Genomic DNA, 23,245 nt, shown 5'->3' with positions numbered 1-23,245 from the left:
TTTTGAGCTTTTTGGTCGTTTGCGTCTTCAATTCGTCGAATCTGTCTTTTGTCTTCACCTTTTATTATTTAAACGAATATCACTTGTAAATAGAACAGTTGCAAGTAAAAGCTTGTCTTTCTTGAGGGATAATGCTATGAAATATATGTTCGTTTTTAGCATTATAACTATCTAACACAAAATCATCAAATCTTTTAGGTTTAATAATATCTCTTTGAGATCTCCTTAAAGTAGAAGATGGTGTTGGTGTACCAGTTTCATTTAAAAGATTTTTGTTGCCCTCAGGGTGATTTGTTTCAGCAGATAATGTTGCAGATGATGGAATACTACCACTATGATCTGGAACAGAACCATTTGGCAGATTTCCTTCATTGCCATCACTACTTATGTCATCTTTCCCTTCATCATTGGGACTTTGAGAACTTTGACTATCAACATCATACATATCAAAAAAGTTAATTTGATTTAAACCACTATTAATTTTATCAACATCAGTTCCCATTGTTTTAAATGGGAACACATTTTCAAAAAATCTAACATCTCTTGAAAACAAAACATTTTTACTATCAAAACTGTATAATTTGTAACCCTTTTTTACTATAGAATAACCAATCAAAGCACATTTTTCAGATTTTGAAGAAAACTTATCATTACTATTTAAAATAGTTGCAAAGCCAAGACAACCAAAGACTCTCAAATGGGAAAGATTAGGTTTTTTATGGTACACCAGCTTAAAGGGACATTTTCCATTCAGCACAAAAGATGGCAATCTGTTAATCAAATAAGTTGCAGTAAGAACACAATCAGACCAAAAACTAAGTGGAATCCTCCCTTGAAACATTAGAGATCTAGCTACATTGAGCAGATGTCTATGTTTCCTTTCTACAATTCCATTCTGTTGTGGTGTATAAACACAAGTTGTTTGATGAATTATTCCATTTTTAACTATAAAATCTGTCATTTTTGTGTTCAAAAATTCACTACCATTATCACTTCTGATTATTTTAATTCTCTTTTGAAACTGGGTAAACAATTGTTCATGAAACAATTCAACATAAAAGCAGACTTCTTCTTTTGATTTTAGCAAGAAAATCCAAACAGCCCTTGTGTAATCATCAACAACAGTAAGGAAATACCTAAACCCATCTCTGCTAGTAACTTTATATGGACCCCACACATCCAAGTGTATCAGTTCACCCAGGTGTGTGGACTTATGGTCACAAAGTGGAAATGGTTTCCTTGTTTGCTTAGCCTTGTGACACACATCACAATGAATAGAACTGTTATCAGTCATAAAATTCAAATCATTTTTCAGAATATTGAGAACTTGGTCAGCAGGGTGACCAAGTCTACTATGCCATGTAGATGTAGACAACATACACAACTGAAGGTTTGAGTGATGACACTCACCCTTAGTTGAATCACTGAAAATATATAAGCCATCATATAAACTACCAGTCACAATAGTCTTCCTAGTTACTAGATCCTGAATATAACATGCACAGCTATCAATACCAACAAATAAAGAATTATCTCTTACCAAGCAATACACAGATAACAAACTAACACAATAATCAGGAACAACCAACACATCATACAAAACAAAATCTTTTGAAAGTCTTAAATTTCCAATCTGTTTAACTTTTGCTCTTGTTCCATTAGGATGATCAACAGTTAAGTTTAAATTTGACACATCATTAATAACTTCAAATCCTTTACAAGAATTTGTCATATGTTGATTAGCTCCAGAGTCTATAATCCACCCAAAGTTGACATTTTCTTTTTCATTGATGTTGCATGACAAGAATTTATCAATGTTTTGATTAAAAACCACATTTAAGTTCATAAAATTACCTGTCATATTAGAGGATGAGTGTGCAGGAGCACTTTTCCCATCCAAAAGATTAACCAGCTTAGCTATTTGCTCATTAGAAAGTGTGATTGAAGTTGTACCTGTATTGCAGGCACCACTACTAGAACTAGAAGAGTGATTAGTGCTTAAAAGTGATGAATTATTTGAATTTCTTCTTTTAAAGTTTGGTGGATAACCCACAACCTCAAAACATCTATCTACAGTATGATTTGTCATACCACATTTAGTACACTTAAGATTATTAGGTCTAGGTGGATATCCTATAATTTTAAAGCACTTTTCAATTGTATGTCCAGTTCTACCACACTTTTTACACTCAGGTTTGGGATTATTACTAACCATTTTTGGTTTACCAATGTTAGAAAAGAAAGCAGATGATTCATTTATAGATTTTTTATCATGAACTCCCCTATGTGACTCTTCTCTTGATATTATATTAAATGCAGCCTTAACAGATGGTAAAGGATCACTAGTTAAGATAATAGTCCTAACTGGCTGATAGGAATCATCCAGTCCCATCAAGAACTTCATTAATTTTCTCTGATTATAATATTCTATCTCTTTTTATCAGCATCACATTGACATGAGGGTAATTTACACAGAATATCATATTGTTTCCATAGTGAGTTCAATTTATGATAATAATCTTATACAGGAGTACCATTTTGAGTTAACAATGAAATTTTTTGTTCAAGATTAAACAGAACAGAACCATCCACTTTATCATAAGTTTCTTTTAATTCCTCCCAAACCACAGAAGCCAACTTTGAATAGATTTGACCATAATACAATTCATCAGAAATACAACCTAAGATCCAAGATAAAACCACAGCATTACACCTTTCCCATTGATTTGAAAGAACCTCATCTTCTTCATATTTTTCAAGAGTTCCATTTATAAAATCAAGTTTATTCTTAGTTTGTAAAGCCAATTCCATAGCACAAGCCCATGATTTATAATTTTCTGTTCCTTTGAGTTTAAAATTGATTAAAGGTGTACTGCTAATATCACTAGCATGTAGGTAAAGAGGATTACCAAAATCCAATTTACTTATCATGGTAGTAGATACTTCACCCACATCCCCAAACATTTTAACAAACAATCAAGAGCAAACAAGAACCACCAAACAGAATACAAAATATTAACCACAGTAACAATTAACAAGTAGAATACCAAAGATTAAAGAACCACCACACTTGATCAGGTTTCCTTGAAATCTTAAGATCAAGGTTCAAGAGTGGGTGTAGTGCAATTCTTTAATCAAACAAACAATTAAAGAAATTAAACAGATAAAGCAAGAGAGAGTCCTGGCTATAGGCCAAGTATAACACGTAGGGGTAGTTGATTCCTGTAAGCACAGAAACTCCTACTCGTAGGAACTTGCTACAGACACAGGTAGGAAGAAAAGTCCTCACAGAGTACTCCTCCTTTAATCTCCAATTGCACAGCGGAAGAATAACCAGAAGAAGATTTGTAAATCGTCTTCAACAAGAACAAATTAGGGTTTTGAATTGAAACCCTAATGCATGCACCAGAAACACGATCCTGATCAAAACAATTGAATCAAGAAAGAACACAGGTTTCTTTTAGATCAAAAACCCTAATACCACCAATCGATTAACCTTTCAGCGAAACCCTAATTGGATTTCAAAACAAACAATACGAATCAAGCACCTGCTCTGATACCATGAACAAACTATGAATGATTTAGATAATCACTCATCAACAACCACAAACAATCCAGAATTAGACCAAAGAACCATAAGCTCAAACTTAACAATTGAGAGAAAAGTGAATACAAATTACAGATCGACTGAATGAATGGATACAGAAACCCTAAACACCTAAACTATTTATACACTTTAAGATATGAAAAAAGACAAAGAGACCCCTGCACTTGCATAACTTCTGTATAATGACAATAATGGTCCCTGTACTTGGTGTTTTGGTAATAAACGAAAAATGGATACCTAATCTCAACTATGTCCCATCTGTGTGCTTATTAATCTGAACCCCACACCAGGTGCATTATCCAATATTAACAAACACATGGTGCACAAAGAGAGTAGGCCTTCTACATAACTTAGAAATGAAGCTTTAGACTCCTGCAGCTATATATTTCAATGAGAATACCTTGACAACACCAACATCAGCAGGAACTAGTTGAGCAACCTTAACACCTGCTACTCAACCAAACAAAAGTGAATAAACTGTAACAAATGAGGAGATTGATCATTGAACAGATAGTTATTGAATATCATACCTTGGGGTATGATATTTCATTGAATGACACACACTCACACACACACACATACATACATACATACACACACACACACACACACACACACATACATATATATATATATATATATATATATATATATATATATATATATATATATATATATATATATATATATATATATATATATATATATATATATATATATATATATATATATATATATAGTGGTAGGATCAAGAGGGAAGTAACCAATCGGGGGGAAGCGGGGGGAAGCAAAAACTTTTATTTTTTCGTTTTTTGAAAAAACCTTGTTCACGAACATTATAGATGGGATGAAAAAATGAACATTTAGTAGAGACACTTTGTGATAAATATTTTTATTTTGGCGGAAAAACGCTCGAAGAAGTAATATATAACAATTATCATGTTTTTCGAGCGTATGTTGAGGTTTTAGCTATTGGGGTTTAGATATTAGGGTTTAGATATTAGGGTTTATAGGGTTTAGATATTTGGGTTTAGAAATTTAGGGTTTAGGGTTTAGATTTAGGATTTAGATTGAGTTTTTAACACGAACGGCTTAGAGTTTTGGGTTTAGGGTTTAGGGTTTAGGGTTTGATGTTTTGGGTTTATGGAATAAACCTAAAACATCAAACCCTAAACCCTAAACCCTAAACCCTAAACTCTAAATCGGGCTAAATTTTACTTCACAAAACATGAAAAAAAAACGTTTATATTCTTCACGAACAATATTATCTTGAATGTTATTTTTGTCGATCGTTTTCCCGCCTAAATAATAACATTCATCACGAAGTGTCTCTTCTAAATGTTCATATTTTCGTGTGATCTTGATGCCGGAAAAAAAAATGAAAAAAAAAAATGAAAAAAAAATTTTTTTACTTCCCCCCGATTGGTTACTTCCCCATTGATCCTGCCCCTACATATATATATATATATATATATATATATATATATATATATATATATATATATATATATATATATATATATATATATATATATATATATATATATATATTTGAAAACTAATCTTGGGGTGTTGAAGTATTTCCCAGACGGAAATGGGATTGGATTTGGGATCATAACATTATATTTAGGAGGCCTTTCTCTACGATCAGTTTTAGAACAAGTGTTGGATTTAATACATTTAGTGGAATTCTTACCATGTGCTTGTTGTATATCTGAAAAAGTAGATGTACAATAAAAAGTATGATAGCATTGATTAAACATAACATGACTGATTGAAACAATAAAAGAAAATAATGTTAGTTACTATTGTTGATGTCATTCAATACTAACAATGGGACCTTGATGGAAGGATGGTATTTGAAACATGTAATTGCTTTGAAGAATCAGGTTTTTCTAGTATTGCTGCCAAAATATTAAGAATACTAACATTTATAATCGTAAAATGTACTATCATAAATATTTTTTATTGTGAATTTTGTTACGTATGACATATAAGGATATTATAGTGGTTTAATTCAGTGTTATTAGTAAGGATAAGCAAATGCTTGTAAGTTCAATTAAGGCATATAATGTATTGTTTGTTGATTTTTCTATATTGAATTAAAAGCAAATTACAAAGCAACTTAATTTTAACACATACCTTTACGATTTTTAGTAGGATTTCCTTGAATGCGACCTTTTGTTTTGTTATGGTTCGAAGAATTCTCATCTTTGCTGTCTAAATTGTTCCGTTTCTGTTTAGAGGATAACTCTATTTAAATGTTTTTCATGATCAAGAATGATTGCAAGGAAATTCTATAGAAAACGCGTAAGTTTTAGTGAAAATCAAATTGAAAATTGGTCAATCAATGTGTAATTTAATTAGGGTAGTGGATGTTTTAAAAGAAAGAATGGAGATGTCAATAAATATGGGTTTGAAGTTTCTGATAAGATTGTGACAGGGGAAAGTGTATTCTCGGATGATATAGAACCTGATTACAATAAAGATGAGGAGTCAGGCGAGTATACTCCTAAACCTATTAAGGTATATGGTAAGTTATTAAATTCCAAATTTTCGATCAACGATAAGGAAGAAAAGAGATTTTTGGGAATTTTTTGGAGGGTATGTTCGATAGTAGCGAACGGCCGAACAAAGCCAAGCAATGAAGATTGCTATGTGGAACATTATAGGTCTTGGGAATAATTTTAAAGGAAGGCGTATTTCTAAGTTTTTACATGTAAAGGAATAAACCTTGGAGTTGTTCAAGGTTAAAAAATCTTACTCATTTGACTAAATGGTGGATCAAAATCAATTCCAATCAAGATGATATATGGAAGACTTGTATCATGGAGCAGTTTGGTGCTTACCCACCTGGAAACTTGCTTTCTAATATTTCAAATGTCAACAAAAGGAAGCCTTCAGGTGTATGGCGCGATATCTTAAAGCTTCAAGATACCGGCAAATTATATGATATTCTTAGTCCGTAAAGTTGGCAATGGAGAGTTTGTTTGGGTAAAAGTCATGTGGAATTAGCAAGTGCCTTCAAAAATCGCTTTTTCCATTGGTTAACGATCCAAGGCGGGTTCCGGTTAAGGAAGTTTTGAGCTATAGGCAAGTAAAGGGTCGGATGACAAGTGTGCTTGGTGTGTGGTTCTTATTGAGTCGATCGACCATCTTTTGCTTCATTGTTTGTGGTCCCGCAATATTTGATTGGCTTCGTTCGAACCCGTCATGGGTTATGCCTTCTTCCCTTATCGAATTTTCCCTCGATCGCTTTCTTGGATTGGGATGTAATGCTAAAAATCTTGGAGACTGACCGGCCCGGTTACTTATTGGTTCTTTTGGCTAGCGAGAAATGTTTTGGTGTTTAATGTTGTTCGTAAAGCATGGCCCGTAGTAGTTGTTCAAGTGAAGTTTAAGGTCTTTCAAAGGTTGGCTAATGCATATATAGTGGAAAGCCTTCAAATTTATAGTTGGAAGATCTAGCCGTGGGCTCTTGTGTGTTCAGAAGGTTTGAAGTGCTAGAGATGTGATCTGCCATTTTCACTTTTCTTGTCTTATAGTTGGCATAATTAATGTAAAGGGTTGCATATGGGTTTTGCCCATAAGTCCCTATGTTTTTATTGTGTATTGGGCTAGTCTCTTAAGCCTTCTTCATGTTGTAGCTCTAAGCTTTCACATTTTGTGAAAACTTTACTCCCTCCGTGAAATGTCCCGTTTATATCGATTATAAACGTTTCATATTAATTAGTTTCGTTGCGAGGTTTTGACCTCTATATGAGACGTTTTTCAAAGACTGCATACGTTTTTAAACAAACCATAACCTTTATTTTATCGACAAACGTTCAAAAGACATAACTTAGATTATCAGGTAATGATAATTTAAAATATAACGCTTACACACGACCATTACATAATGGTTTACAATAATAATACGTTACAACAAAATAAGTTCCCGAATGCAGTTTTTAAATAATATATTACAAGCATGCTGACTCCAAATCTTGTCTTTAAATTAGCATGCAACAGCGGAAGTTCTTAATAATCACCTGAGAATAAACATGCTTAAAACGTCAACAAAAATGTTGGTGAGTTATAGGTTTAACCTGTTGATATTGCTCCATTTAGACATATTTATTACGCAATATCGACCTCATTTTATTCGGTTTTGATGATCGTTGGGGCTTTAAAGTTGTTTTCCTGTGCCAAAGTGTCCACACAAGGCAAAATGCCTAACTTGGTGTAAAATTGACCAAGAAATGTTCAAAAAGTGCAAAGAAAATGACAAGTGCAGGAAACAGCATCAAGAGCGCCGCTCCTGATTAAGGAGCGCCGCACCTCACAGCCCAGAGCGCCGCACCTATGGTAAAAGCGGCGCAATCACCAACGTTTTGTCTCAAATTCTTCACAGTGAGCAGAAGCGTCGCTCTTCAGAGGTAGAAGCGCCGTTCCTACAGCTCCAAGAGCGCCGCACCAGATGAAGTATAGAGCGCCGCACCAATTGAAGCCAAGAGCGCCGCACCTATGTCAAAAGCGGCGCTCCTGACGCTGATTCAGCCCACTTTCCTCACCACTATAAATAGAATAAGATAGGTCATTTGGCAAGAGAGCTGCAGTTTTTACTCCGAATTACACACACAAAACCCTAATTTCATCATCCATTAGAGTTCTAAGGTGATTTGGAGGAAGCAAGCTCAAGTTTCATCTTCATTAGTGATAAATCTTTCTTTTGTTATCAATTTAAGTTGTAATCTTAACTTTACTCTTTCTTATTTTGAATCAAATAGTTGTAATCTTTACTTAATCTTCATCTAAGTTTAATCTTTACTTATAATCTTTGTTTATCATCATTTATCTTTGAATCTTAGCTTGTAATCACTCAAGATGATGTTTATTGATGCTTTCATGATTATTGCTAGTGTAATTTTTGCTATGAGTAGCTAAATCCCTTGTGTTTGCTTATCTATGAATCTTTAATGCATGATGTGCCCTTAATCTATTGAATGAAAGTTGTTTTGAATGAAAATACATGAGCTAGTGTTATTGAGTTAGCCATGAGGTCCATTGCTATGTTTGATATTGGTTTTACTTTGATTACATGGATTGAGTAGCTCTTTAAGTGATTTTAGTAGTGAATCAATTTGTGCTTCAACACCTTTGGTGATCTAGACAACTAGAATAAGAATTTCAAGTGATTGTGTTTCTAGGCTAGGTTGGTTTTCAATTGACCTTTGTTCATCATAGTGGTGTTTGAATATCTTAGGTGACTTTGATGGTTAAAGGGTTTTAAGTGATTTTAACCCGGGCATAATCTCAATAATCAACTCATACATTACTTGATCTAGTGTTGGTAAGCTAATGTGAATTTGCAAGGTAAAATTGGATTAAGAATATTTACTAGTTCAAACAACTTAAGTGATAACAATTTGAGGAAAAACAAGGGCCATCTAAGCATAAAGAGGATTAGATAAGTGAACACTCTTCATCATATTGATTACTTCTCATTTCTTGATTACTTGTTACTTGTTAAGTTTTAGTTTGTTTATCGCAAATTTAGTTGATTAGTCAAAATCTCTCGCAAAACCCCCCAATCAAACAAAACCCCTAGGATAACTATTAGTTTCAAATACATAATCTACACCGCTCTTACGGGACGAACTTGACAAGAATACTTGCATTAAGTACTATAGCAACGGGTTTTAAGTGCTCGATAGATTGTGCGTGCTTTTTGTGATATTTGAATCTTGTATAAATTTAGGGAGTTATGTATGGCATATCCAAGCCACGTCACACTTTCTTGGCGCCGCTGCCGGGGAGCGGTTAGCTAAGTTAGGTTGTGTATTTGGTACAAGCTTTTAGTTATTCGATCCTTTTGTAAGGATTCTTCCTTACAAAAGTTACTTTTATTGTCTTTTATTTATTATTTTGTATTGGATAATCACTTGTGTTTTTGTTGTCTTTGAAGGTTAGGTCTATTGGTGTATGATAAAAAGATCCCACAAAGATCAAGATTTCACACAACCATTTTCCGATCCGGAGAAACATATACACGCGGTTTATAAGCTTAGAGAAGAACGGGAATTAAGGAAGAATTTTGAGGTTTTGCCATTTTGTTTGATAGAAATGGACGGAGAAGAAGAGGGTAATCCACATGGTAATCCTCCACCGGTTGTTAATGAAGTAGTTGCAAATGATCCAAATGACACTCCTATGTGGAATGTTAGAATGGTGGCACAAACGGTTGTGCCTCCGGCTATCACAAAACCACCAATCGAAGCGGAAAATTGGAAGATCGAGGGTAACTTTTTCACAATGTTCAAGGATAGACTTTTTCGCGGGCTTATAGATGAAAACCCTTTTGATCACATTCAATATTTTAACGATATTTGTGATATCTACAAGAACAAAGATGTCACCGAAGATGCTTTTAAGCTAAGGGCATTCCCATTCACGCTTGATGGAGAAGCTAAGGCTTGGCTAAGGAACTTGCCATCGGATTCGATTAGTTCTTTTCAAGATTTGAATGAAGCATTTATCAATCACTTTTTCCCACCTTCAAAGGTGGAGCGTTTAAGAATGGAAATTAATGGGTTCACACAAAGAGGAGATGAGTCTTTGTATGATGCGTGAGTGCGTTTCAAGAAGCTATTAAGAGCTTGCCCACCGCATGGTCTAACCAAGAAGGAGTACATCAATACGTTCTACCGGGGTACCAATTTTCAAACTAAGCAATATCTTGATTCATCTTCAGGTGGAGTGTTTATGTACAACTCACCCAATGCGGCCGAAAAGTTACTAGAGGACATCGCGGTTAATACATACGAATGGGCACCTTCACCAAGAGATTTGGCGAGAAAGAATGTGGCTCAAGTGGAGAGTGAAGATGGGCAAGTTACCTTGGCAAGCTTGAATAACCAATTTCAATTATATGGGAAAGAATTGAAAAAGATACAACAAACGCTAGTGGCTATGCAAGTCGGTTGTCAAAGGTGTGAAGGACCACACCTCACCAAAAATTGTCCCCAAGTCAATCAATGTACTCACATTGACTTGGATGACATTCCTATGAATTCGGAAGCTCATGTGAACTTTGTGAGCAACCAAAACTTTCAAAGAGGAGGAACTTCTAACCAAGGCAACAACTCTTTCCAATCGAACAATAGCTACTACAACCCTAACCAAAAGCAAGTGTCATTCAACACTCAATCCAACACACCTCCCGGATTCTCCAACCAAAACCGAAACCAAGGCTACAATTCCAACTATAACCAAAATCGCCAAAATAACTTCCAATCCCACAACCAACAAAATTATAACAACCAATCTTACAACCACCAATCCAACCTAAATTACCAAGGAAACCAAAGTTATCAAAACTAAGGTTATAGTCAACCCCAAAACAACCAAGGTTACAATCAACAACCGCAACAAACTCAACCAAATAACCTACCTTCCCAATCTTCTAAAGGACTAGAAGAGCTTATGCAAACCTATATCAAAAAGGTGGAATCAACCGAAGCATTTTTGTTAAAGGAGAACGAGTTCTTGAAGCAACAAATTCGACACAACCAAGCCTCATTCCAAAATCTTGAGAGCACCTTTGGGAGACTTTCAAGTCAAGTTGCCGAAAGACCTCAAGGAACTTTACCATTCAACACTCAAGTTAACCCAAGTACCAATTATAACACCAACCGTAACAACCAAAACCAAAATAACAACAACACCACTAGAGTTATTCCAATAGAAAGCAACACTACCAATCAAAATGCCAACCAAGCAAGCTCTTCAAATCCTAACAACAACTATGCTCAAGTGAATTATATTTCTTCAATGGCAAAGGAGAAGGAAATCGAATCTCCTCAAGTTTTTACAATCGATCTTGATGAGGAAGAGTTTGATTTGGACGAAGCTTTAGACATGGATACCATGGATCTTGGTGTATTCAAGTTCTTGGATGATTCGGATGAAGCGGAGTTCATTCCATATCAAGTAAAAAGTATTATGATAATGGAAGCTACCGAGTTGATATGCAAGGATCTAGAGGGTGAATTAAAGAAGGTTGAATTGGGTGACTCGGAGTAAAGGGATAAGGTAGAAAGCTTCTTGGATATGAAAGCACAAAGCATGAAAGTTGAGGTACTTACACCATCAATTGAAGGAAACAAGCAAACACCCGTCTCCTAACCTCAACCATTACCTCCTACACATCTAAAGGATGTGGATTGTAAGTTGACCCAAGATGAAAACCATAATATTTATGTCAAACTTCCCTTGGCGGAAGTGCTTGAAAACATGCCCAATTATGGAAAATTCTTGAAAGCACTTATAGCCAAGAAGGGAGAGGTTGAACAAGCATTCACCACTTTCTTGCTTAAGGAGTGTGATGGAATTTTGAGAAAACAAAACTTACCAACTAAAATGGGCGATCCCGGACCGTTCTTAATACCATGAAAAGTAAACGGGTCGGAACCATTTACATCATTAGCCGACTCGGGGGCTAGCATAAATTTCATGCCTTTATCCATTTATAAAAAGCTTGGCCTAGGAGACCTTTCACCCACCAAAATGGGAGTGAAATTAATTTATCAATCAATTAACCCAAGTGTGGGGATCGCCGAAGACCTAATTGTTAGAGTATGGAGCATGGAATTTCCAACCGATTTTGTGATTGTTGATATAAAGGAAGACCCGGTTGTACCCCTAGTATTAGGGAGGCCATTTTTGGCAACCGCGGGTTCTTTCTTTGACTTTAGAACCGGTAAGTTGACTCTTAGAGACAAAGGGAAATGCGTAAGCATTAAGAGCAAAAGCGTTAAATTACCAACAAAACCCTCAACCACACTACAAGTTGTTGCTAGTGTGCAATGCGCTACTAGCCCAAAACGAGTTGGTTCACCAATTAGAAGTGGTGGTGGTTTGACTCGAAAAGTCCTAAGTAAGCTTAATCATAGAAATGATGTTATTGACAAATCAATACGGAAATTATACGATCAAATTCATCATGTCTCATCCCAAAAGGATGAGAAGTTGAGAAAATGTTTAGTGTCAAACTTGTCAAAGCAGGAAAAATGCAAGCTTGAGGATTTGATCAAGGAAACCAAGGCGATTAATGATTGGATAACGTTGGTATTGAATGAAAGTGGTACCTTAGCTCAAGGGGAGGATAGGTTTACCACCCCGGTGTTAGCTAAGATCTACGTGGAAATTGAGTCGGGTGATAGACTCGTTAAACAATTTCCACAATCTTGTTTATAGCTTTCTTTAATTGCATTGCATGTAGGATTGTATGATATTTCTTTCAATTAGTTGTTTTGCATTTAGATAACTTCTCTGCATTTTGTTAAATGGAAAAATCCAAAAATAGTTTGTTAACTTGGTCAAAATGTGCTTAAAAACTGCATCCAGGTTCAATTACGGCACTTCTATGGAAGGAGCGGCGCTCTTGATTACCAAGAGTGACGCTTTTGACACAGGAGCGACGCTTTTCATCATATTTTGGAACAATTTTTGGTCAGTAGCCAAGAGCGACGCTCTCGCACTTAGGAGCGACGCTTTTGCTTGTCCAGGAGCGACACTTTTACACAATTGCGGCGCTTTTGAGCTGGTAGGAGCGGCGCACCTGTGTCAGGTGCGGCGCTTTTGCATCTGTTACTTAAACAATTTTGGACGACTAAAACACCATTTTTTTCACACCCAACTCAATTTTTCTCTCTAATAGCGGCGCAACTACAACTCTAATCGCCATAAATCGACCCAATACTTCAATTTACATCCATTTTCTTGCAAATCTTCATCACTTAACATGGGAAAAGTAAGAATCTATCATTCTAATTCATTCTTTAACATGATTTGGGTGATTTTTACAATTTTTCTCTTTATGCTTAATTAGTAGATTATGCTTGAATAATGATATTAATGTTCAATTTGTTGATGATTCTAGACTACATTGTTGTTGATTAACATGTTTTGCATGCTTAGTTGCAAAGATTCCAACTTTAGATTTCTAGGGTTCGTCCAATTTAGGGGTTTTTAGATTCGAGCTAAATTAGAGTGTTAGGTGTTGATGTTGATGCTTAATTGATAGTCTACCATGATAATCTTACTTTGAATCCATCTTTCATGCTTGTATGATTTGACATTGTAAAATAGGGTTCATAAACTAGGGTTTTGACTTGGTTTGACTGATTCGAGTTGTGGTTTGTGTTAATGTGCTTGTTTGCGGTATATTGATATCATAGCATGTAAAGTTGAAATGATTTGATGATTACTCTTGTCTTAGTCAAAATTTTCAATAATTAGGCTTTGACTAGGGGTGACTTTTTGCAACTTTTTCATGTTGACCATGTTTGACCAAGAGGAGCCTAGCAGATGAATGTAATGCATGTTTAGCTTATGATACTACATGTTGTTAACAAATCTATCGCATGAGCTACATGTTCAACTTTAATAGAAATATCATTGTTATTATAAGATATCATTATTATTATCATTTTAGTTCTATTATTAATAAAAATTATCATTTTATCATGATTAGTATCATTTTTAATAAATATAAATATTTTTATTTTTATTAGTAGAATAATAATAATTATTATTACAAAATAATACAACTTTTATTTATTATTGTTATTATCAATATTATTTTATCAAATAAATATGTGATACAAAAATATTTTACTACACGTAATATAATTACATTAATAATACCTATCATTATATTTTTATGATATTAAAATGAACTTTATAAATGTTATTACTTAAGATATATAAAAGTATATTTTTATAAATTTTAAATATAAAATTTTATTTATTAATAAATGAATTATATTATTACTCTAATAAAATCTGTTAAAATATTTAAATATATAAAACAACTATATTTTAAACTATATAATAATCAAGTATAAATTTTGGTAGTCATTTTGGTCAAGAAGACTTTCGTTGACTTTTGCATATTAGCCTCGAGCATTAAGAATGTGGTACTCTATGACCTAACTTAAATTATTAGACAGTTATTGACCAACATATAAATATATATAATTAATATATGTTCGTGAATTCGAGGCTAACCTTGCACTTGTTCAATGACGTCATATGCATTTTTTCTACGAAATACAGTATTGTGAGTTTCATTACTCCCTTTTTAAATGCTTTTGCAATATATATTTTTGGGACTGAGAATACATGCGCTGCTTTTATAAATGTTTTACGAAATAGACACAAGTAATCGAAACTACATTCTATGTCGGATTATCGAATTGAATATGCCCCTTTTTAGCTTGGTAGCCTAAGAATTGGTGTTTATTATAATTGCCACCAATTGACGCGAATCCTAAAGATAGATCTATGGACCTCGACACGTCCCATTCGGGTTACGAATGCTTTAGTACTTCGATTATCATGTCCGATGAGAGTCCCAGAATGATGGGGATATTCTATATGCATCCTGTTAGTTCGGTTATCAAGCATTCACCATATGAATGATTTTTAATTCGCTGGTTACGCGTGTTATTTTGTACTCAGGTTACGTGTACAATTACATATCTGGAAATCTTGTGGTCTATTAAAATGATGAATATGATTGTTAATGATAAAATAATGAACTCACCAACCTTTTGGTTGACACTTGAAAGCATGTTTATTCTCAGGTATTAAGGAAATCTTCTGCTATGCATTTGCTCATTTTAAAGATATTACTTTGAGTCATTCATGGCATATTTCAAAAGACGTTGTATTCGAGTCGTTGAGTTCAACAAGATCATTATTAACCATTGATAGTTTGATATAATATGAAATGGTATGCATGCTGGTTAACTTTCGATGTAATGAAAGTTTGTCTTTTAAAAACGAATGCAATGTTTCTAAAATGTATCATTTAGAGGTCAAATACCTCGCAATGTAATCATATGTTATTGAATTCGTCCTTATGGATTAGTACGGGTCGTTTCAGCAAAGTCTCGGATCCCAGAATAGTTCTCCACATAATTTCCATCTTGAATGATAATTTTGACAAAATCGGTTCTCAACTTGCTCATATAACCCCTCTACCCTCTTTTTATCACGCAAGATCGATGCTGTTATTGGAAGAAACAAGAAAACAAAAGCAATCTCTTCCGCTATCAACACCTACAGATGCTGCGTTAATCACCACCACCACGGTCCCTTCACCAACCAAATCTAATTTCTCTGGCAACGAATACTATCGGAGTAATACTCAAATGGGACAAGGTGGTAGCCGTGGTGGTTATCGGGTTAGAAACTCTAACACACGCGATCGTGGTCGCGACTATTATTAACAAACTCCACCACCATGGGTACAACAAACTTCTTGGAATGGGCAACACTCGCCTTGGGCCTATCCACCACCGTGGCTGTATCCAACAAATAATTAGGTTTGGCCCAATTCTAATCAGGTCGGTTTATTGGGCCCACGCCTCACTCATGCCCATTCTCTCATATCTGATCTTTCCAGCAGCTATTATCTTACGGATATCGAGAGTGCCATGCACACCATGACACTAAATTCACCCGAAGATACATGGTACATGGATACAGGAGCTACATCTCACATGGCGTCTGGTTCAGGTAAATTCATGTCTTATTTTCCTTTGGGTTCTAATAAACAGATAATTGTTGGCAATAGAATGACATTTCAATTATAGGTTTTGGTCACTCTTATCTTTCTAATCCTTCCCGCCCATTATTTCTGCGCAATATTTTACATGCCCCTAAACTTATTAAAAACCTAATCTATGTACGTCGTTTATCAACTGACAATAACATCTCACTTGAATTTAGTCCGTTTGGTTTTACTGTGAAGGAAATTCTGAAGGTCGTCCCAGTTCTGAGATGTAATAGCACTTGCGACCTTTATCCCATCAATACCTCAATATTGCGTCTACTCAAGAATTATCCTTCTACTTTTGTTGCTTTAACCTCGGACTTATGGCATCATTGACTTGGCCATCCGGACGATAATGTATTACATTCACTTAGAAATAATAGTTGTATTCGTTGTAATAAGACGTTGCATTCTTCCTTTTGTCAAACATGTGTTTTTGGAAATCAAATTAAGCTGCCATTTATTTCTTCTCGTTCATCTACTTGCTTACCTTTTGATATCATATGTAGCGATTTATGGACTTCTCCAGTATTAAGTACTTTGGGACGTCGTTACACGTCTTATTTTTAGATAATTACTCTAGTTACCTATGGACTTTTCCTCTTGAAAACAAATATGATGTTTATTCTACATTTCTTGCTTTTAATAAAAATATGAAACTCAATGCAGAACACAAATCAAAACCTTTCAATGCGATAATGGCTCTGAATACGAAAATAAATCTCTTTTTCAATGTGCACAAAATGGTATGGATTTTCGTTTTTCTTGTCCTCACATATCCTCTCATATAGGAAAGTCCGAACGAATAATAGGAGCTATAAATAATATTATTCGCACAATACTCTCATGCCTCATTACCACCTTCTTTTTGACACCATGCTCTTCAAATGACAACTTACATTCTTAATATTTTTCCAAGTCGTTTACTATCCTTCCCTACTCTAACTCAAATTCTTTACTCCCGTACTCCCACTTACGACCATCTCCGTATTTTTGGTTGCTTATGCTACCTCTTCTTTCATCTAGCACAAAAAAAAAATTACAAAACCGCTCTACCCAATGGGTTTTTCTTAGATATCCACAAAATTACCGTGATTATAAACGCTACGACTTAAAAACAAAAAAGTTCTTCATCTCTCATCATATCGTTTTTTATGAATCTCAATTTCCTTTTGTTACAATCTCCAAATTGTCACCGAAATACTACAAATTTTTACCTAATTCCATAAATCCCATATTCTTATCTTCTTCTGTTTTGGCCCATCAATCGCCAAACCCATCTCCTAGCCTAACATATTCAAACAGCCCACCAACCACTCCTATTAATACTCACCCTATAAGCCCAATAAATTCCCAATCCATGGAATAAACACACGGTTCAATTACTTACAGTTAAATATATTATTAAGTTGGTATTTAAGGCAGTGTGGTGGTTTGTGAGGATGAAGCTAGCTTCAACAATGCCTTCGATCCTTCCCCCGGTTCAGTAAATTTGAGTTGAGGTCCTTTTTAAAGAGATGGCACCTTCTTACTTTCGTTTTGCTTAGTTAGAGTTGCGGGGTATTCCGACGATGTTCGTAACTGAAGAAAACGTCAAGAAAGTTGCAGGATGTTTCAGGGAGGTGGTGCGCATTGCTAAGTGTTCATTTGGCTTATGAAACTTTGGTTCATCATTTGTGTTTGTCAGATCCAAGGCTACGAAACACATCGATGGCACGGTTGAAGTCGAATTGAATGTGGCGGGTGATCGGGTCTCCACTATTTGGGTAAGTGAATTATGTGACCTTAATGTAATATGTAAACGGACTAGTGATGGCATTTGTATTGAGTTTGTCCCTTTGATAAATCGTAATATTCGGATGGGTGTTGATTCGTCGAATGGTGAGGTAACTTATTCGGTGCCAGTTACCGAGGACAAACCCATGTTGGTTCCGTTTATCGTTCACTTAAAGACCATTCAAAGTTGAATAAACCTTTAAATGAAGTTGGGGGATCCGGTGGTGGGAATAACAATTTAGAAGTAGGTTTAGAAGTTAGAGAAGAAGTTGTAGTAGTACGTGGTGTTGAGAATTTTGAAGATGGAACAATTGCAATTTCTAAGAGTTATGTAGAAGAAGATGGTGTGTTTGTTGTGAAGGGTTATTGTCCAGATTCTGCGGCTTATTCAATTCGTTTTGATGAGATCGATAATGCCCTAGGTATTAAAGAATTTAGACCTAAGAGTAAAAAAAAGGCGAATTGCAAATGTTTTGAAACCAACTGCTTGTAACGGGTCGACTAGTGCACGTATTGATAATTTGGCTAAAGTTTCTTCAGGTAATAGCATGGGTAAAGTTTTGTATTTGTGCGGATGCGGCATGTAAAGGTATTTGTCGGGGTTGACATGTTCATTCGAGCAAATTTAGTAGAGACGGGGTGAAGATGTTTGATCCCAAATGTGGGGCCAAGACGAAAGATAATGTTAAGAAGAAGATAGTGATTGATAGTTCGTTTGTTTACGAGATAGTAGTGATGATGATGAAGTGGGGGTTGCGATCCAAAAAACCTTCAAAGATACTCAAGAAGACAGGTTTGTAAATGGTCTTATGTGGGTCGGGGTCGGGACTTGCGTTAGAAAAAGGGCGATTTTTTGACAAGTTTGATAAGGCGGTTTGAATCCCCTACCTGCGGGAACTTCCATCGGTGACGAGTTCGGACACGGCTCGACCTTTTCGTTCAAGGCTAGTTCAGGGCTATGCTCATGTTTAGTTAGCTTTAGGTCGGATTTCATTGTCGGAGTTAGTTTTATGCTTTCTAGCCATGTCAGTGTTTCTATTTATCTTGTTTTCCCTTTCTCCTCCCGAAATAAAGAATTGTTATAAAGTTTTCATTTTTCAGAAAAAAAGAAACTATAAATATAAATTGGAACGTTATTTTTTATAGTGAATATTAATGTTAATACTCCCCCTGTCTCATATCTATTGTCCACTATTCCTTTTATGGCTGTCCCAAATTAATTGTCCACTTTTTTTAATGGAAAAGAATAATGTGATAAATCTCTTTTGTGCTCATAATTTATACATGTAAGACAAAAAAGATGGTTAAAAAGTAAGGGGTAACACTGGAAAGTTAAAAGAAAAGTATATGTATCATGTACTTTTTCTTAAACTATATATTTTTTGTCCGGAGACAATAGATTTATGACGGAGAGAGTATATACTATAATCATATTATTCCATAATAAATCATGGGAACTGTCACCAGCAATTGAAACTGACTTGTAATAACAGGAAAAAATGGGAAAGAAGACATCATCAACTAAATCTTGGTAAATTTGTAAACTACTTCTTCTTCTTCTGGGGCTTTTAGATCTGTAACAAAGGTACTTCCTTTCTAACATCTTTACATTATTAATGTTTCCTTTTTATTAAATCTTGTTCGATTTAAACCACAAAATCGGATTGGGGGAAATCGGGAATTAAATTTTTTTAGGGGTTTGAGTTCAGATGGTTACAAATTATAAGTTTAATTTGATTTGTAACCAACTGAACTCAAATCAACAATATTATAGCTTGTTGTGGTGTGTATCTGAATCTATTTGTGCCTGATATAATGTTGCTTAAAACTTAAATACTTGTAGGGGGCGTTTGGTTCAAGGATTTCAATTCCCAGGATTTGAAATCCCATGGGATTTGAAATCCCACAGGATTTGAAATCCTGGGATTTGAAATCCTATCTTCTGTTTGGTTCGAGGTTTTCAAATCTCAAAATTTGTAATGCGAACCCGAACGTGAACGCGGTCGGAAAACAAAAACTCGAAATCGAAACATGAATCCAAAACTAGAATGCGACCGTGATACGCAACCCGAAACCGAAATGCGAACCCGAAATCGATATGCGAACCCGAAATGGACAATGAAACGCGAACCCGAAATGCGTACCCGAAATGCGAGCCCGAAACGCGATCCCGGGAATCGTAACCCTTGTTTGCAAGTTTTCCATAGCTTCTAGATTTTAGGTAATATTATATTATGGTAATGTAGCTACAAATGTAATATGTAGTGATCCATTTTGCTGAAATTTTTATTTTTGGCCAATTTTATAACATGGATACATGTTACACCGTATATAATACTGTAAGCATTATTTAGCTTTATTAGTAGCAATGTTCACACATGGATGAGCAATATAATGAATGCAGATCTGGTAATGGACTTAGACAAGGAACCTAAGGCAATGATGGTTGAGCATAGTGTTCCGAATTGCATGCAGATTGATCCAACTAAAGCTCGCTTTCCATGCTGCATCGTGTGGACCCCCCTCCCCGTTATTTCATGGCTCCTTCCTTTTGTTGGTCATGTTGGTATAGGCCGTGAGGATGGAGTTATTGTGGATTTTGCAGGACCTAACTTCGTTTCTGTAGATAACTTTGCATTTGGGCCCAGATAAACAAAGAAAAGGTATAGTTTGGGTTATCCTGTTTGGTGGTTTGTGTCCGGTTGAAACGGGTCATTTGGGTACGGGTCAAAGTAGGCCGAGTTGGGTTGGGTTGGTTTGCCCCCTTTAAAAATATCTAAAACTTTATTTAAAAAATGGATAATATACCCTTATGGATTATTAACACATTTCTACTCATGTCAAAGGTTAATAGGGTAATCATTCACATTATTCAATCAAACTGTTTATTGTTATTCAGAACCTTTGAATCATTCAGATTATGAACCATTCAGCGTTTAATCATTCAGTTTTATCAAACGCACCCTTAATTTGCTAATAGTCTTGGACTAATGTCTATCTCACTCGACTTGTGTATCTTAATTTGTTCAATAATCGTACATACACAGTACTCCAACACAAAGCATCCTTCAACCACGTTTAGAACCGAAGAAGAATATAGGCTAGTAGAAGCAGGAAAAAGTGAGTACACGTGGGACGATGCGTTAAAAAAGACGACACAAGAATACCAAGAACAAACTTATAGCGTCTTAACTTGCAATTGTCACTCATTTGTGGCTAACCATCTTAACCGGTTCGAGACCTTAGCCAGTGGGTGGAACGTGGTTAATGTTGCAGCTTTGATTATGTTCAAAGGGGAGTGGGTTGATACACCATCGATGGTTCGGTCTTATCTATCATTTATTGTTGTGTTCATCGGTGTTACATTTGGAGGTGCTAATTTTCTAGGTTTTCTGGCGTTTGTTACGTTCTTTCTCTTTGGATGGTATCTTTGCGGAACGTACTATTTCAAACATATCATACAACTCTAGTGACTAATTAGATTGTATGTAGAACGTGGTTTAAATTTTTGATTCGTTCGTACACGATACAATTATTTTATTCTGTTTATAAGTCTGATTTTCTGTATGTTGTAATATGTTCCCAGATGTATGTGGATTGTTCCTTATCTTTTGGTTCACCTTGTTGTTTATAAAATTGGCTATTTAAATCTTTTATTATGTTGGATTATTAGAAACTAATCGGAATCTTTTATCATCTTGTGCAAATCTGGTGAAGTATGTAGTTTTTGGAATTTTTGGGAAGTTACACGTTTTTTGTTCATAAATCTTAGCATCTAGTTTTTATATATATACAATGCTGTTAGACAACTCCAACATGTTTTTGCAACTGGTAATTATATAAATTCAGTTACAATTTTTCAAGCCTGTTTGAGCTCATTCGTGTCTAACTTTAACCAGTCCAAGCTCAAGTACAAAATTAGAACCCTGAGACATACAAGTTCAGCTTGAGATTACAACAGCTAAACCAAATTAGCATCTAGTTTTTATAGCTACGAGTGATATTAGTTTTTTTTTTTCCTTTGTCGAACGACTGAATTTTTATTAAAAAAATTACAAATTACAAAAGTTTACAAGGAAACAAATAATACAACGATATTGAATCCATTGATTCCAATTGCAACTCTTCTTCTAGAATGTAGCATAAATCCAATTAAAGCTTGACACCATCTTGTCATCTTCTCTTATTGGTAGGAAGTGTGCTGATTTGGTGAGACGATCAACTATTACCCAAATAGTATCAAAACCACTTGCAGTCCTTGGCAATTTAGTGATGAAATCCATGGTAATGTTTTTCCATTTCCATTCCGAGATTTCGGGTTGTTGAAGTAGACCTGATGGTTTCTGATGCTCAGCTTTGACCTTAGAACACGTCAAATATTCTCCTATGTATTTAGCAACATCGGCTTTCATACTCGGCCACCAAAAATGTTTCTTGAGATCCTTGTACATCTTCCCCGTTCCAAGATGTATTGAGTATCTGGTTTTATGAGCTTCTCTAAGTACCATTTCTCTCATATCTCCAAATTTTGGTACCCAAATCCTTTTAGCCCTATACCGGGTTCCGTCTTCCCGAATATTAAGATGCTTCTCCGATCCTTTGGGTATTTCATCCTTTAAATTTCCCTCTTTTAAAACTCCTTGTTGCGCCTCCTTTATTTGAGTAGTAAGGTTAGTGTGAATCATTATATTCATAGCTTTTACTCGAATGGGTTCTCTGTCCTTTCTGCTCAAGGCTTCGGCTACCACATTTGCCTTCCCCGGGTGATAACGAATCTCAAAGTCGTAATAATTCAACAATTCAATCCATCTGCGCTGCCTCATGTTCAGTTGTTTCTGATTAAATATGTGTTGAAGACTTTTGTGGTCGGTATATATAATACTTTTGACCCCATATAAGTAGTTCCTCCAAGTCTTTAATGCAAAAACAACCGCGCCTAATTTCAAATCATGCGCTCGTGAATCTTCAATTGTCTAGACGCATAAGCAATTACTTTCGTTCGTTGCATTAATACACAACCGAGACCTTGCTTTGAGGCGTCACAATATATCACAAAATCATCATTCCCTTCAGGTAATAATAATATAGGTGCCGTAGTTAACTTTTTCTTCAACAATTGAAACGCTTTTTCTTGTTCATCATTCCATTCAAATTTCCTCCCTTTATGCGTTAATGCAGTCAAGGGTTTTGCTATTTTGGAAAAATATTGGATGAATCTCCCGTAATAACTAGCTAGCCCTAAAAATTGGCGTATGTGT

At 35.2% G+C, this 23,245-nt stretch overlaps 1 protein-coding gene and 1 pseudogene across 1 annotated transcript; one reads left to right on the top strand and one right to left on the bottom strand.

Moving 5' to 3' along the window:
• Positions 1–2,520: 2,520 nt before the first annotated feature.
• Positions 2,521–2,964, bottom strand: LOC139889084 (uncharacterized). Its single transcript, XM_071872054.1, has one exon. It carries the CDS (start codon positions 2,962–2,964, stop codon positions 2,521–2,523), a length of 444 nt encoding a protein of 147 aa, XP_071728155.1.
• Positions 2,965–20,384: 17,420 nt separating this feature from the next.
• On the top strand, positions 20,385–21,457 carry LOC139892202 (protein RTE1-HOMOLOG-like; annotated as a pseudogene).
• The last annotated feature ends 1,788 nt before the right edge of the window (positions 21,458–23,245 follow it).

The sequence above is a fragment of the Rutidosis leptorrhynchoides genome, chromosome 2, assembly GCF_046630445.1.
Source record: "Rutidosis leptorrhynchoides isolate AG116_Rl617_1_P2 chromosome 2, CSIRO_AGI_Rlap_v1, whole genome shotgun sequence".
NCBI lineage: Eukaryota > Viridiplantae > Streptophyta > Magnoliopsida > Asterales > Asteraceae > Rutidosis > Rutidosis leptorrhynchoides.
Note: the sequence above shows the minus strand (reverse complement) of the source record. Positions and strands in the feature narration are given on the sequence as shown.

Coding starts and splice junctions, on each gene's coding strand:
- LOC139889084 (XM_071872054.1), bottom strand. CDS start 2,964: ATGTTTGGGGATGTGGGTGAAGTATCTACTACCATGATAAGTAAATTG.